A 14,162-nucleotide genomic window follows, 5' to 3' on the forward strand; every position below is an offset into this window, starting at 1 on the left:
TGGACCACGAAATTCATCTGTGACCGCGGTGCATCACGGTAAGTGGCAATGGGTCTTTAAGAATTCGGCCGCGTAGAACAATGAAAAATTAACGGTAGCTATTTAGCCATGGAATTTTGACTAGTAACGAGTTTTAGCTATTATATAAATCAGTTACAGTTCAATAAGGTCTCTACTTATCATGGCCAGCGATTCGTCGTCATTAGGGAGATCATCAGTACTTTACAAAAGATTTGTATTCTTTAATGACTAGAATGGCCATCTCGATGGTAGTTATAACGTGGGGCTTCCCTCGAGTATGCTGGATACGGTTTCATCTACCTGTAAATCTTCTTTACCGACTTCGGTAGAGATCTCAAATGCCGTGGTTAAATAACGTCGCTTGTTAAATGTGTACATCTCCTACCTTGAATTCACAGACTTTGGCACGGGCTCTGCAGATAACAAGGAAAATTTTACCTGTTTTGTCGGCGAGGAGAATTTCTCTTTTTTCCACTTTACTGGGATATTTGCCTACGATCTCTATGTCCTCGATGACTAACACCTTTGCGGTCAGTTCAATAAACCTGACGTTCTGTGTCTCCCCTTTTATGATTAGACTAATGGTGAATGGTGTGAGGTCAATCTTGAAAGCACTGGTTGATTCTTTAACAACTGTATTTTCTGTTATGACCATCTCGATGTCTTCATGTCCAAACCCTTTCTTCAACTTAAACTGTTCAAGGACATATGTTTTCAGTGGTTCAAATGCTTCGAACTTTTTTTCATTGAAGCATATTGTTCTTGCACTTGAAGTAAGGTCCTTGTCGCAAAGTTCCATTGAGAAAATTTGTCCTAGGCCATCCCTCGACGGTTTCAATGGACTATTCCTAAGCACCGTACATCTTACAGGTTTTCCGTATTTGTGCGGGGATGTGGTCACCTTTTCTTTTTTGAAATTTTGGATACTTGAAATTTGGGGAGCCTCTTGATTTGCCATGTTTGCTATGTAGTACAAGTAATAGCACCTTTTACCACGAGGGATGCGGCAAGAAGACTTTGAGCATAGTTTGTTTGTAACTATGCTTTGAGGAGCAAACTTGATTACAACAGAAATCAGCAGTGCAAAGGCAGTATGCAGAAATGAGTCCAGAAGATTTAGAGATGACAACCCAAAGGTCCCACGGTTTATCATAGACTTTCATCGAAGGCGTTACAGAAGATTTTATAACAACAAGATCATCTGAACGTGGAGGCAAGTAGGTGAGAATTTGATGGACATGGGAGCTCTTACAATAAGAATATGCTTTGCGTGCCTTGTACTGACCAATGTAATTTGTGTCGAATGCTTTTGTGGAAAGGACATAATGAAATATGTGACCTAGGTTAATGCTTGGCCATGACGTCAAGTCGTTACACCAAACCTTGTCATCTAACTGTTTTGGATCTTGTATTTTCTTCGAAAGAAAGGTGTCTACTCGGCTCTCGGCACGGGCATTGTTTTGGTAAAGCTAAACTTAATTCTGGCACACAAACAGTACAATTGTGTAGAAATACCACACAAAAAAACATTCCAGGGAAAGGCCCGGTGAAACCTAAAAGGATCCAAGGCAAAATTACTATGTATGACATGAAAAATTAAAGGAAAACAATACAAAAGCTCACCGAATTGACAACACGGGATTCAAGCGCGGCACACTACTTTGTGCACATGGTAAACACACACCGCGCAAAGGATTACGGGAAATCAACACATAAGCGTGAAACAGAGGAGGGTGATCAAGTGGCACGTGACCTAATCGACCAATCACAATCATGATCACAGGCAACAAAAAATATCACAAGAGTTTCATAGTCGTCGAAAAGAACCATTAATTTCCCCTTATATTACTTATCATAACCTCATATTTTTTAACTGTCGCATGGATTAATAGCAGTAATTCCTGTACACCAAGTTTCGTTTCCAGATAAGACGTATTTCTATGTAAATTTATAACGTTAAGATGGCCATCGCTTTCACTCGCTGACACTGAAGGTTGAAATATCGTGCATCTTTATCGCTTGTCCTCTGGTTTTACGATGGATAACATGTCTGTGTTTATAAATATTCTAAAGCTTTTATTCCTAATAATCAAAAATATCGAGGTGAACCCGTGTGAACCTCTTACCGTTTGCGAATTATTCTGAATGTTGTGCATGGTACTATGTCACCTATCAAGCATATCTTGTCAAGATGGCGGGAATCACCCGCGTAACGCTACTATCCTTTCACATGAAAACACGGCACCACTAAATCGTTTCAGATAAGAAATGAAATCGTAATTCTGTTATTGTTTTATTTTATTGATTTCCTATTGATTCAATTGGAAAATTTATCGGCAGAATACTGAGAATTGTCAGAATCTGAGACTTGTCATCGACCCCGGCTCAAAAGTCGACCGTTGTTATTATGATGAAAAGGTAAATTATACACCGTGAAAAGATGAAAAAACTTACTGACGTTTCGGACGCTAGTCCTTCGTCGGAGTAAAAGAGAAAGAAGTGGTAGAAAGGAGTGTATATGTGATAGAATAAGACAAAAGAAACCAATGAGAGCAAGGTAGGCAAGGAAACAAAAACAAACAATCAAAAGACAAAAGAAAAGGTTAGTTGAAAATAAAGCGTTCATTAATCCCGTTGGGACTAAGAGTGCCCAATGCAATAGGTGAATAAGCCGCATTTCTTTGGTCTTGCGACAATCATTGTTGCCGTTAAGCAAAGAAAGACCGAAAACAATGAAGTCAGAAAGAGAATGGTTAGCTAGATTAAAATGGCGGGAAACTGGTTTGGCGGGTCATTTCCCTTCCCTTCTCTTGTCACACACTCGTAAGGTGATAAATAAAATAGTGCATACTTTAATAAACCTAAGCCAACGTTTTGAATACTTTTTTTGAAGTTTACGACCATATTAGAAAAAAAATTCCAAGGCGGAACCTATGTATTGTCGTCGGATGTGCCAGTGCGTTGCGTGACATTCAAACTCTTCCTGTGGATTCCTGTGGATATGGCGCTACTCGCACCGGTGGCGTGCGCTACTAATGCACCGCCTCTCACCAATGCTGCCCGAGTTCGAGTCCTGTCGATTTCGATGTCGCATGTGAGTAGAGTTGTTTGTTGGTTCTCTCCTGTGCTTCGAGGGTTTTTCTCTGGGTTCTCCGGTTTTCCTCCCTCCTCAAAAATCAACTACTAAATTCTAATTCGATCTTTGGGCTTTCACCACGCTGTGATACAACAGCCGAAAGCTGTTAAAGCTAAAGCTAGTAGATATTACGCCACTGCTAAGTGTAAAATGTCAAAAGTCAGTCTTAGATGAACTGCAGGTGCACGGACCTTGAAAAAACGTAACTCGATAAACCAGAATTAATTTAAAATAAAAGGGGAAAGTACTCATCACGTGACTCTATAGGAATAATGACGCCAAAGACATTATTTACTTCCTTGACCATTCTTAAGGTAAAGGCTCGATCATCTTTGGCCCTCTCATGCTTTCCCTTGAGCTGGGGATGCTGGCATACTGTTCTTTCTCTCCACTAGAGACCAAGATTGCTACGATGTCTCGGGGACACTAGCATTTTCTCTATTTGCTGCGTTATATTTAGAAATCCCGCTCGCAACAAAATCAATTCGCATTCCGTGAGATGTTCCTTGGACAAGTGAAACCAAGTGAAACCAAGTTTACGACCATATTAGAAAAAAAAATTCCAAGGCGGAACCTATGTATTGTCGTCGGATGTGCCAGTGCGTTGCGTGACATTCAAACTCTTATTAAGCACCGCGCAAACACAGTCTAATATTAAGCAAAATTCAAGAAAATACAATGATATTTTTCGATAAAACTCTTTTTACATTTCACTTTTCACCAACTCAGACATTTCTAATCTGATTTTAAGGCACATTTCTAGCCAGAATTACCGTATATCATTTTAAGCGGACGTAAATTCGACGGCGTAATTTGTTAGAAATTATGCAAATTTTGTCGATCACGGACTTCGATAAATTTTCGTTCGCGACAAAACCAGCTCGATACCCGCAGGTTTCACTTCTGATCCTGTAAAAATAAGAGTATATTTTGAAAGCCAAGTATAATTTAGCTCAGTTTGAGGTCCCCTTTTCGAAATTTTACATCATATTTTTAGTGCATTTTTGACGCCTCGATGAAAGCTCGAAACAGGGATGTGCTTTAGGCAGTCCAATAAATTTATGTTTTAATCAAATGCTTTCAATCTTCTTTGAAGAGCAGATGAAAAGTATCTGAAGTTAACAGTGTAGCTAAAATTTGGAAATACACAATAGTTTTGAGTCGGCAGCTCTCTGAATTCTACCCAAATGCAACCATCGAGTGAGCTCTCCAAATAGCCAGACACGGGCAAAATAGATTTTGGCGTGTAACGAAGCCCAAAAATATAATTTCAAAAAAAAAACTTTATTTTTAGTTTATGTATACCAAAGGCTTTTCACTCACAAAAAATAAAAAGAATCGATTTTGCGAACCCAAATTCACCGGACAGCTCTTAGCGGGAGTACCACTTAACACTCCTCACATTTAGTTTTTATTACAGTTACTTTTCTATTTTTCTTAATTAAGAATTCATGAATAGAGAATAATTACCAATATCAGAATTTAATAACAAATGCATTTGTTATTAGTGTCTTTCAAAAACCCATGAAACAACTGTCAAATACCATTTACAGTTTAATAGTCCGTACCAAACAGAAGAAAACAAAGAGTTACGGTGCAATACACCTAATGGGCTAACGTGTTGCTATGTACGTTAACACCCAATTCAAACCTCCTGGGAATAGAAGCGTTTGTCTCTACGAATTCAACTCTCAAACTAAAATATAACGAACAATGAAACTTACTCCCATGTGGTTTGAATTGGGTGGAAACGTTTATAGCAACACGTTAGCCGATTAGGTCTATCATAGTGAAAAATACATTAGTATTTATTTCATGGGTTTATGAAAAGCACTCTACCATAGTCATGAAAAATGTAATAAATCCTGTGAGCATAATCAAATAAAAAATATGGCACCTAAGATATGGTACCTAAGTACAATAAAAATATATAACAGAATTAGCTTACTATTGATATCATGTTTTTGAAGAATTTTACCTTAAGGGGTAAACACTTTTCTTATTAAGCTCAGTGTTGAGAATTTGTGGACCGCGTAGCACTTATGAAATACAAGATATAGAAATATAGATAAGTTATAGTGCTTGGGAACGAGATTATTCCGGGCGAAAGACCCGCTGGGAATCGGACTCAGTGTTGTAGACTTTACTACCTCGAAGTGATGAGGCGATTATTGGTGGAATTTTATGTGCTGCCACTTCCAACTTTTTCAATGAGGATATAAATGTCATCTTTTCCACCAGATCAGACTTTAAAGTTTCTAAAAGACTTTCTAAAGTTTTAGGGATTCCTTCATTGTTATCATCCAGATCTTCGCAAATGGTTACCTTTAATAATAATGGTGATAATAATGATATGAATAGTAATAAGAAATTATGATATGATAACATAAAAACCACAACAAAATAATAACCATTATTTTACACAGCAACTTGATGGATAAATTATTAACCTACCCCATTTAAATTGCAGCATTTTTTTTTTCATTGCCATCACCAAAATAGACTTGACCAATGATACCACAGATGACACAGATAGCATTATCTAAATTTTGTGACAATACTTCAAAAGCAGAGAAGCCATTGTATAATATGCTGAAAACGTTTTTTTTTTTTTTTTTTTTTTGTCTACTTGAACCTGCAAAGTAATACAGCATAACGTGAAAATAGTCCTTTGATAGATATTGTCACTCAACTCCAGCTTTGATAGCATGTACTAAGTTACACATATTTTACAATGTGGGAAAAAAAGCACAAAAAATTGGATGTCAAAACAATTTTTACGCGCACAAATTGAGTGAGTTATGTGAAATAAAAGGATTTGTCTGAGTACATTTAATTTATTCACTACCCATACCTTTATAAAGACGTACAGATACCTGTGTGCTCTATATGCAAGTATAATTTGTGTGTGTAGACGAAGGGTAATCTTGTTAAAGTTATGATATAAATAAAACACATGTTTTGTTGAATTTAAGAATGCCCTAGGGTATGAGTGTGGCGAGACGGCCCTTACCAAAATAAAGCATGCTTTAAGTACATATTTAATTGTACTGAAAAGCATACTTGAAGAAAGTATAAATGGAGTATACTACAATTATACTGCCAAGGTGCTGAAATTGGGCCCCTTGAAAAGTATACTTAGCAAAAAGTATACTTGAGCAAAAAGTATACAATACTTCAGCAAAAAGTATACAGTCAATTCAAAAAACGTTGTCGTCGACTTGCTCAAGCCTACGCGACTGGACCGAAAGGAATATGGGTAAAAATCACTGAAGCGGTTAAATATTCGTTCTGAATTAATTGTTCCCGCTAGAAATAAGATAATAATGGCGAGAAAGAATCCATCAAATGCATGTCTTCGGGTTTAGGGAAAGAAAAACAGTAGAAGATAATATAAGATAATATAATATAATTGGAAAATTAAACGAGACTTACCTGTAAGTTGAAGTTTGATTGAGATTCTATCACATTACATTGGAAGGAAGGAGATCACATGAGATAGCACAGCGCTTGCGCAAGTCATTCTTTAAAACGATGTTTGTTGCATCAACATAAAATCCAGAAATACATACATTTATATACCCCAGCTGATATAATGTATAAATAGACAAGGGCGGGAAGAGGCGGGCATGTGATCTCCTTCCTTCCAATGTCATGTGATAGAATCTCAATCAAACTTCAACTTACAGGTAAGTCTCGTTTAATTTTCCAATTCTATCACATGACAGGAAGTCAGGTGATCCCATGAGACTTTAAAGCTGTTGATGCATCAAACATTACTGGCACACATTCCAGTTAAGAGTGTATAAATATGTCTTATAGACCAACGATACAAGATGGTGTAAACACAAAGTGTTGATTTATTAATTTCCACGAAAGAATTACTCGAACTTAAACAACTGTATATGTATATGTGTATATAGGTAGATATGGTTTCAAATCTTCAAAACCACATCCGTGATGCTAGTACTAGATTGAACTGGTTTATTGTAAAATTTGTAAAACGTTTCCGCTGACTTCCAGCCAGCATTAGCCATTATTTGATCTATTGGTACGTTTCCTCTGCTGGCCTTTGATGTCGACGCTGCTCTAGTACTATGTGCTTTATAGACGTTAGTATCGACGCCACTTTTATCAAGGACAGTCTTTGTCCATCTGGAGATCGTGTCTCTAGATACGGGCTTAAACGGTTTCACATAGCTGATGAATAACTTGGTTTCGCTTCCTCTAAGCTGCTTAGTTTTGTTTATGTATTCCTTAAGACATGCTAAAGGACAATTATTTGGGTAAATGTCATAGGCACAAATCTGAAGTATGTCGTAAGGCTTTCCTGGTTTACTGGTTTTTGTATGGTCGAGTACATGAAAAACATATTTGTCCTCTGAAGTAACTAGATTATTTATGTCCAGTAAATGAATTGTCTGACCTCTTTGGCTTGATACTAGTAACAATAACATAAGTAATTTAAGTGTCAAATCCTTAAGTGTTAATGATTCATAAGGGTAGAGTCCTGACAGATAACGTAAAACGATTGACACATCCCATATTTCTGTGTATTTAGGCGTGGGTTTACGCAACTCAAAAATTCCTTTCATAAATCTGGTAACAACTGGGTTGTTACCGAAGTCTTTTATATTAACTACGGTAGACAAAGCGGAGCGTGCAGTGTTAAGCGTTGAGTAACTGACGCCCTCTTGATAAAGTTTCATGAGGAATTTAAGAGTGTCGTTTACCGTTGGTGAATGGTAATTAACCTTTCCTTGATTACAAAACGCCATCCACCTCCGGAGGTACGTGTTGTACTGTTTTTGAGTGGATGGTCTCCAAGAGGCCAAGAGCACTTCGGTAACGTTTGCTGGAATGCCCAAGTTTCCATAGTGTTCCCTGATAAGGGACATACCATCAGGCATAGTTTCCGACACAGTGGATGTGGTTCGTTGCGTGACGGGTGTCGTAGTAGGTCCATTCTCGGAGCGTAGATCCACGGTTGTCTCTATAACTGCTGCAGTAGTGTTGGGAACCATGTCTGAGTTGGCCATAATGGAGTAATAAGTATTCCATGAGCTTTGTCTTGTGTTATCTTGGATAGGCATTTCGGGATTAGGCTGAATGGAGGAAAGGCATAAAATTCATAATTATTCCAATTAAGTGAAAACGCATCTACATGGCTACTGCCAGGGTCTGGCTTCCACGAGCAATATACGTCAAGCATATTGTTTAGCCGGCTAGCAAACATATCAATGTTAACTGTAGGGAACAATTCGATAATCTCGTTGAAACATTGTTCGTTAATCCGCCACTCATGTTTGTCATTAAACTTTCGCGACTTTTCATCCGCTTCGATGTTGAGTTTTCCTGCGATATGCACCGCAGAAACCCACAGGTTCCTAGCGATACACCAATCCCACACTTTAATGGCAAGGGAGTTAAGAACAACAGATTTAGAACCTCCCATATTATTAATGTAGGATACTGCTGTGGTGTTATCGATAAAGATACGTACATGTTGATTGTTTAAGTTAGAGCAAAAGCATTTCAGTGCAAAAAAGGCCGCCTTTAATTCCAGAACGTTGATGTGCAGCGTGGCCTCAGAGGACATCCATCGCCCTCCCGCTTTTTGCTCTCCGTATATAGCACCCCAACCAAGGTTAGAAGCATCCGATTTAATAACAATGTCAGGATTGCCCCGCACAATGTCACATTTGAGATTTTGTACATTATCTAACCACCATCTTATCTCAGAGACAGCACGCGTTGATAAACTCATGGGCCCGACATAGTTTCCTTTAGACAGAACAAGGGCAAAATATTTTTCTTGTTCGAGTTCTTTATAGTGTAATGGTCCAAATTCAGCCCCGGGGAAGTTGGAAACGAGTGTTCCTATTAACTCAGCGACTTCTCTAATTGAGGGATTAGGTTTAGCTAAAACCACAGAACAAACAGAGATAATTTTCTCTTTCTTTTCATCAGTAGGCACAACTGTCATCGTGTTCGAGTTTAAAATAAATCCTAGAAAAACCAGTTGTTGCGTTGGTGTAAATACTGATTTGTCGGGGTGTACACAAAACCCCAATGAAGAAAACAGCCGCACAGTGTCAACAACATTGTTATAACATTCTCTGAAACTATCACCTTGCAAATAAGAGTCGTCGATATATGCTGAGCTAACATGCCCCATGCTGCGGAGTGTCGAATAAACTGGCTTTAGTAGCTTAGTAAATAAGCGCGGCGCACTAGCTAACCCATTTGGTAAGCAAGTGTACTGGTAGAATTTGCCATCAAACCAGAAATTTAGATATTTCTGATGCAAACTATAAATAGGTACTGTGTAGTATGCGTCTTTAAGATCTACCGACGCCATGTAACACCCTGGTTTCATAAGTTGGATGGCATGCTCCAATGTATCCATCTTAAAATGATGATACACAACATACTCATTGAATTGTTTTAAATTGAGAATCATACGATGCGTGCCGTCCTTCTTGGGTCGTAAAAATATAGTGGATATAAAGTCATCTGTTTCTTTAGATGTTTCTATAATCACATTCTTCTTAATTAGCTTATCAATTTCCTGTTCAACAATGACATGTTCATTGTGATTGAAGACACTAGGTCTGGCATTAGGTCGAGCAATCATATCACTACGGTAAATCATTTCAATTTTAACCCCTTTGACTATGTTAAGTATAGATGGGTCATTTGTTAATTCAGACCATTGATCAAGGTATTCAGTTAGCCTCCCCGCTGTAAACTCAGCAGGTTTAAGTAACCATGATAATATGTCATTGTCTATATCATAGCACATATGGACATCAGGGCATACCTTTATTGGCGTTGGTTGCTTGTCCCCTCCTTTTTCTTCCTGTATTTGTGGAGGGATGGCCTCTGTCTAAAAAAGAACTGTTTTTACTTCTGCCATACGGCTGGAATCGGCGATTCCCTTTGTAGCCATAGCTCTGGTGGCCGCCATGATGACCCCCACGTGTTGTTGTAGAGGTGGGACGAACCCTCTTTGTCAGCTTGTTTGCCTCGGCGATGTCTTTGGTTATTTTGGACAAGTCGCCAAAGAGAAATTCCGAATCACCATCCCCTGCGGGTGAAACATTACAGAGAGACGCGTAATCCTTGTGGAGCTCTTTTTTCATGGCCATTCTCCTTGATAGGTTGACCTCATGATTAAACTGTAAGCCCATGGCTACACTGTCGGTGATGATCTTTAACAGATCCCGGTCACCAGGATACTTTTTCATCACCAGATCTGCCGCTTTGATGGATGCCATGGTGGATCCCATCAAAATGCCTTGCAACTTTTGTGATTTTGAGTCCTGCGATCGCATGCTGGACGACAACTGGTTCCAAACTAGTGGATTAACCTTAGGGACCCGTAGGTCCTTTATGTTTTCTGGACGAACATATTTGTCCATTTTTTCCTTCAGCTTTTCTTCGCTCATCTTTGACTTGACAAGGGTATTGAATATGCCCGCCAGTCCCTCATGAATAGCAGGATCCGTCTTTTCGTTTACATTTAGATCGGCTGCTATGTCCTGTAAGACATCGGGTTCTGGCGTTTTTACCCCATTCTGACTGTTGATGAGTGTCTGTAGGGCTTCGTCGACTATATCACCCTGTCCCGCTTCATGATCATGGCGACTGGACTCCTGGTCACTGTCCTCTTCGGCTTCTCCTGAACAGAAAGAAGCGAAGTTTTGGTTCATTGCTTGCATCTGTCCAAGCAATGCGGCAAACATGCCATTCACATCATGATCACCATTAGGTGGCGTGTCTCTGGCCGTCACAATCGAGCCTTCACCGGCCTCGTCGCCCATATTGTACCAGTGTACGTCGGTTCCTAACCACGTTAGGACCTTACAACAACGTTTAGGTATCAACTACGTTGATCCCAGCTGGATTTCTTGCTAGACTAACTGCGTTAGACTAATCCAGAATCGTTTGAAGACTTTAACAAAAATTATAAGAACAACTTGCTTTGAACGCAATCCGTGCAATGACTTGCGCAAGCGCTGTGCTATCTCATGGGATCACCTGACTTCCTGTCATGTGATAGAATATAGTATAATATAGTAGAAGATAAAACAAAGTAGTTATGATTCAGTTCACAATTCCGAAAGTATGAAGGCATTTAAAAAACGTCTCCTTCAACACTTCCCGCTCGCCTACGAAGGTTTGTGCTGTAAACCAGGCATAACTAGTCAGATAGAATTATGGAGTCAACTCGGCTTCAATGATTGCTACCCAGAGTTCCTTTCGGTCCAGTCGCGTAGACTTGAGTTGGTTGACGACAACATTTTTTGAATTGACTGTATGCAAAAAGGGTTAGGCAAAAAGTATACGTTATATATTTCAACATGAAGTATGCTTACCTTCACCAAAGTAATTCTTTATCATTTTTAGCATAAATGATAAAGGAAATGATACTTCAGCAGGAAGTATGTTTCACCAAAAAGTAGAATATATATACTCTTGATATACCGGTACACATTTTATCACACACATTTTTTTTTTTTTAAATATGATTTAATCACTTGATTGTAGAATAATGTTAAAAAGCACAATGAATTGGCCATCATATAAATTGTTCATACAAGATGTTGCATGGTTTTCGAAGAATATAATGTTCAGGAATCTGGTTTTGGGAATTGGGAACCCTTTGTTTCGCGCGACCGGGATTCCTGTGTGTAATAATCCAATCATGCCCCAGGGGAGGGAGAACGAAGACGTAGAAAAGACGTAGGGGACTACGATGTTTTACAAAATTATGGAATCTACCGTTAATAAGAAAATTCTACGTTGTAATTATGAAAGATAACGAGGATTAAAGGAAGATTTGTGTAGGAACAGCCCCGATCTTAATAGTCTAGGTCCAAACGGACACATATAATGATACCTAAGAGCAACAACAAAATGTCACAAACCAAAAGAAAACATCAAATTGACAAGCTTACCTCAATTTTTGCTACTATTTTTCTCCGTGTCTTGCGATGTTAACTTGTTCCACATTGCTCTCTTGATGTCCGACTCTTTTATGGCTGTGTTTCTTTTTCTTGCCATAGTCAGTGAAAACCCTTAAAATTAAAGAGATATAAGGAGAAGTTTAAAACATAGACGCTCGACGAGCGCATGTGGCTACTACAGAATTGCGAAACTGGGATTTAGTTCATTTATTTTTACTGGAATGCTTTAACTAACATGTTTTTAACGGGTTTGCTGAGGAAGCAAGTGTAGTCTATATATTTTTGTCCGTGTTGAGGGGTATACCCAGGATTTTCTCCGAGGCATGCCATGCTGTTTTATTGCTTTTGTATATATATATATATACACACCTACTTGCAAGAAGGTTGTCACAGGAAAAAAGAACATTTGTAGTTTAGTGGGATAGGAATAAATTAGAATGAAAAGAGAAGATCACTGAAGGCGAACTCATCCTTTTGTATTCAGAATTCAGCTTCATTGATCTTCTTTTGTCTTTTAATTTAGTTTCTCACTAAATTACTTATGTCGTGTTTTTCTGTGACACATTTTTGCAAGTAGATTTATATATTTATAGATTTCCCTCCACCTTATTGGAACGCATGTGCGTAATAATGGCATACAACTAGGTACACTACTGTGGTTGTTGTTTTCATATTATGGCTCGCCCTGGCACTAGTTTCCTGTCTTTGTGTTTGGTAGTTTTCGGCCGGGCTAGGAGCTGAATGTTTTGGAGGGAGACGTCAAAAGAGCTGTTTTGAGCTTTCCCAAATTTCGTTGAAAATGTCCAAATATTATTTTCTGTTTGTTGTGGTCGCTACATCAATTTTTTTTTTTTTTTTTTTTTTTTTTTTGAGTGGGCAGAGTGTAACAGTGCCAGCTTTATGTTGAGAAACCTGTAGAATGTAGAACGAAGCAGACCATTTAACGTATATATATATATACACAATTTATTAAAATAAAAAGTAGTTCAAGGTATTTTACAACTTCTTTCTTTGTTAATGAGGGGTTATCAGGCTGCGTGACATTTTAAAATTTAATCCAACATAAACGAAAAATAGTATTCGAAAAGAACATGCCAAAATTAGTAAAAGAGGCTCAATTATCCTCCAAAGAGGCTCAATTATCCTCCGAAGAGGTTCAATTATCCTCCAAAGAGGCTCAATCATCCTCCGAAGAAGCTTTTGCTTTCCCAATAAAGGATTTTTTATCTGCATACAAAGCTCATTGTCTGTGTTCAGCCAGATTTGTCTTCATTGTCCTGCCTGGTAATTTCGCCGTAAAAATCGGCCTAGAATTTGAGTAACACTTGCAAAACCTTTTGTTTAATAGTACAGAAAAACCAAATAAAGTTGTGATAAATAAAAATGAAACATTTTTATAAAAACATTTCACTTACTTGAACTTTGAACAATCAACCATTAACAGTCGAGTCTCCCACCACGAGGTTCCAAGGCCGTCATCGGTTGTCATCCCCTTCGGCAATAATCGGAGAACAGCGAGATTTTGTTGTTCAAGCGTTGATTGGTTCCGAAGTTTATTCATTGTTTCGTATCGAATTGTTTATTATTGATGATAATTGCTGATTGGTTCCGAAGTTAATCACATTGCCTCGAAACCCTTTCGATTAATTTCGAACGTTTGCCGAGTCACACTCACTCTCTTACGGACGGACACAACTCGATGACATAGTGGCTTTGCCTCTTCGAGGTAGTAGCCACAAAAATCAATTCCATTTAATTATTATATTATACTGTAAATTATTTTAGCAGCCTTACACGGCAAACTGTTTTTGATCCATTCAATCAGGAAGCTAATTACATGTTCTCTTATTACCTATAATGGCCTGAACAATGTCTGTGTCAAGACATTTTTTTCCCATTTGCTCCAGTTAGGTTGCACTCTCTCCTCTCCTCTCTTGTCCAAAATACAGTCATTAGCTGCAAAGCAGCAGCTGTAGGGCTTTTTTTGGATGACACTGTTGCCATTTGGTGGAAATAAAGATATACCCCAGAAC

The 14,162-nt window shown here is 38.4% G+C and overlaps 1 protein-coding gene and 1 pseudogene across 1 annotated transcript; both read right to left on the bottom strand.

The window, feature by feature from the left end:
- Window positions 1-7,092: 7,092 nt before the first annotated feature.
- On the bottom strand, window positions 7,093-9,962 carry LOC116292034 (uncharacterized). The gene is made up of 2 exons (XM_089035782.1): window positions 8,361-9,962; window positions 7,093-8,262 (listed from the first exon to the last, which is right to left on the bottom strand). Exons 1-2 carry the CDS (start codon window positions 9,960-9,962, stop codon window positions 7,093-7,095), a joined length of 2,772 nt encoding a protein of 923 aa, XP_088891908.1.
- Window positions 9,963-9,982: 20 nt separating this feature from the next.
- Window positions 9,983-10,908, bottom strand: LOC148908130 (uncharacterized; annotated as a pseudogene).
- Window positions 10,909-14,162: the final 3,254 nt, after the last annotated feature.

This window comes from Actinia tenebrosa, unplaced genomic scaffold, assembly GCF_029948245.1.
Source record: "Actinia tenebrosa isolate PJP-AT-01 unplaced genomic scaffold, QUT_ActTen_1.0 PGA_scaffold3__52_contigs__length_22856419, whole genome shotgun sequence".
NCBI lineage: Eukaryota > Metazoa > Cnidaria > Anthozoa > Actiniaria > Actiniidae > Actinia > Actinia tenebrosa.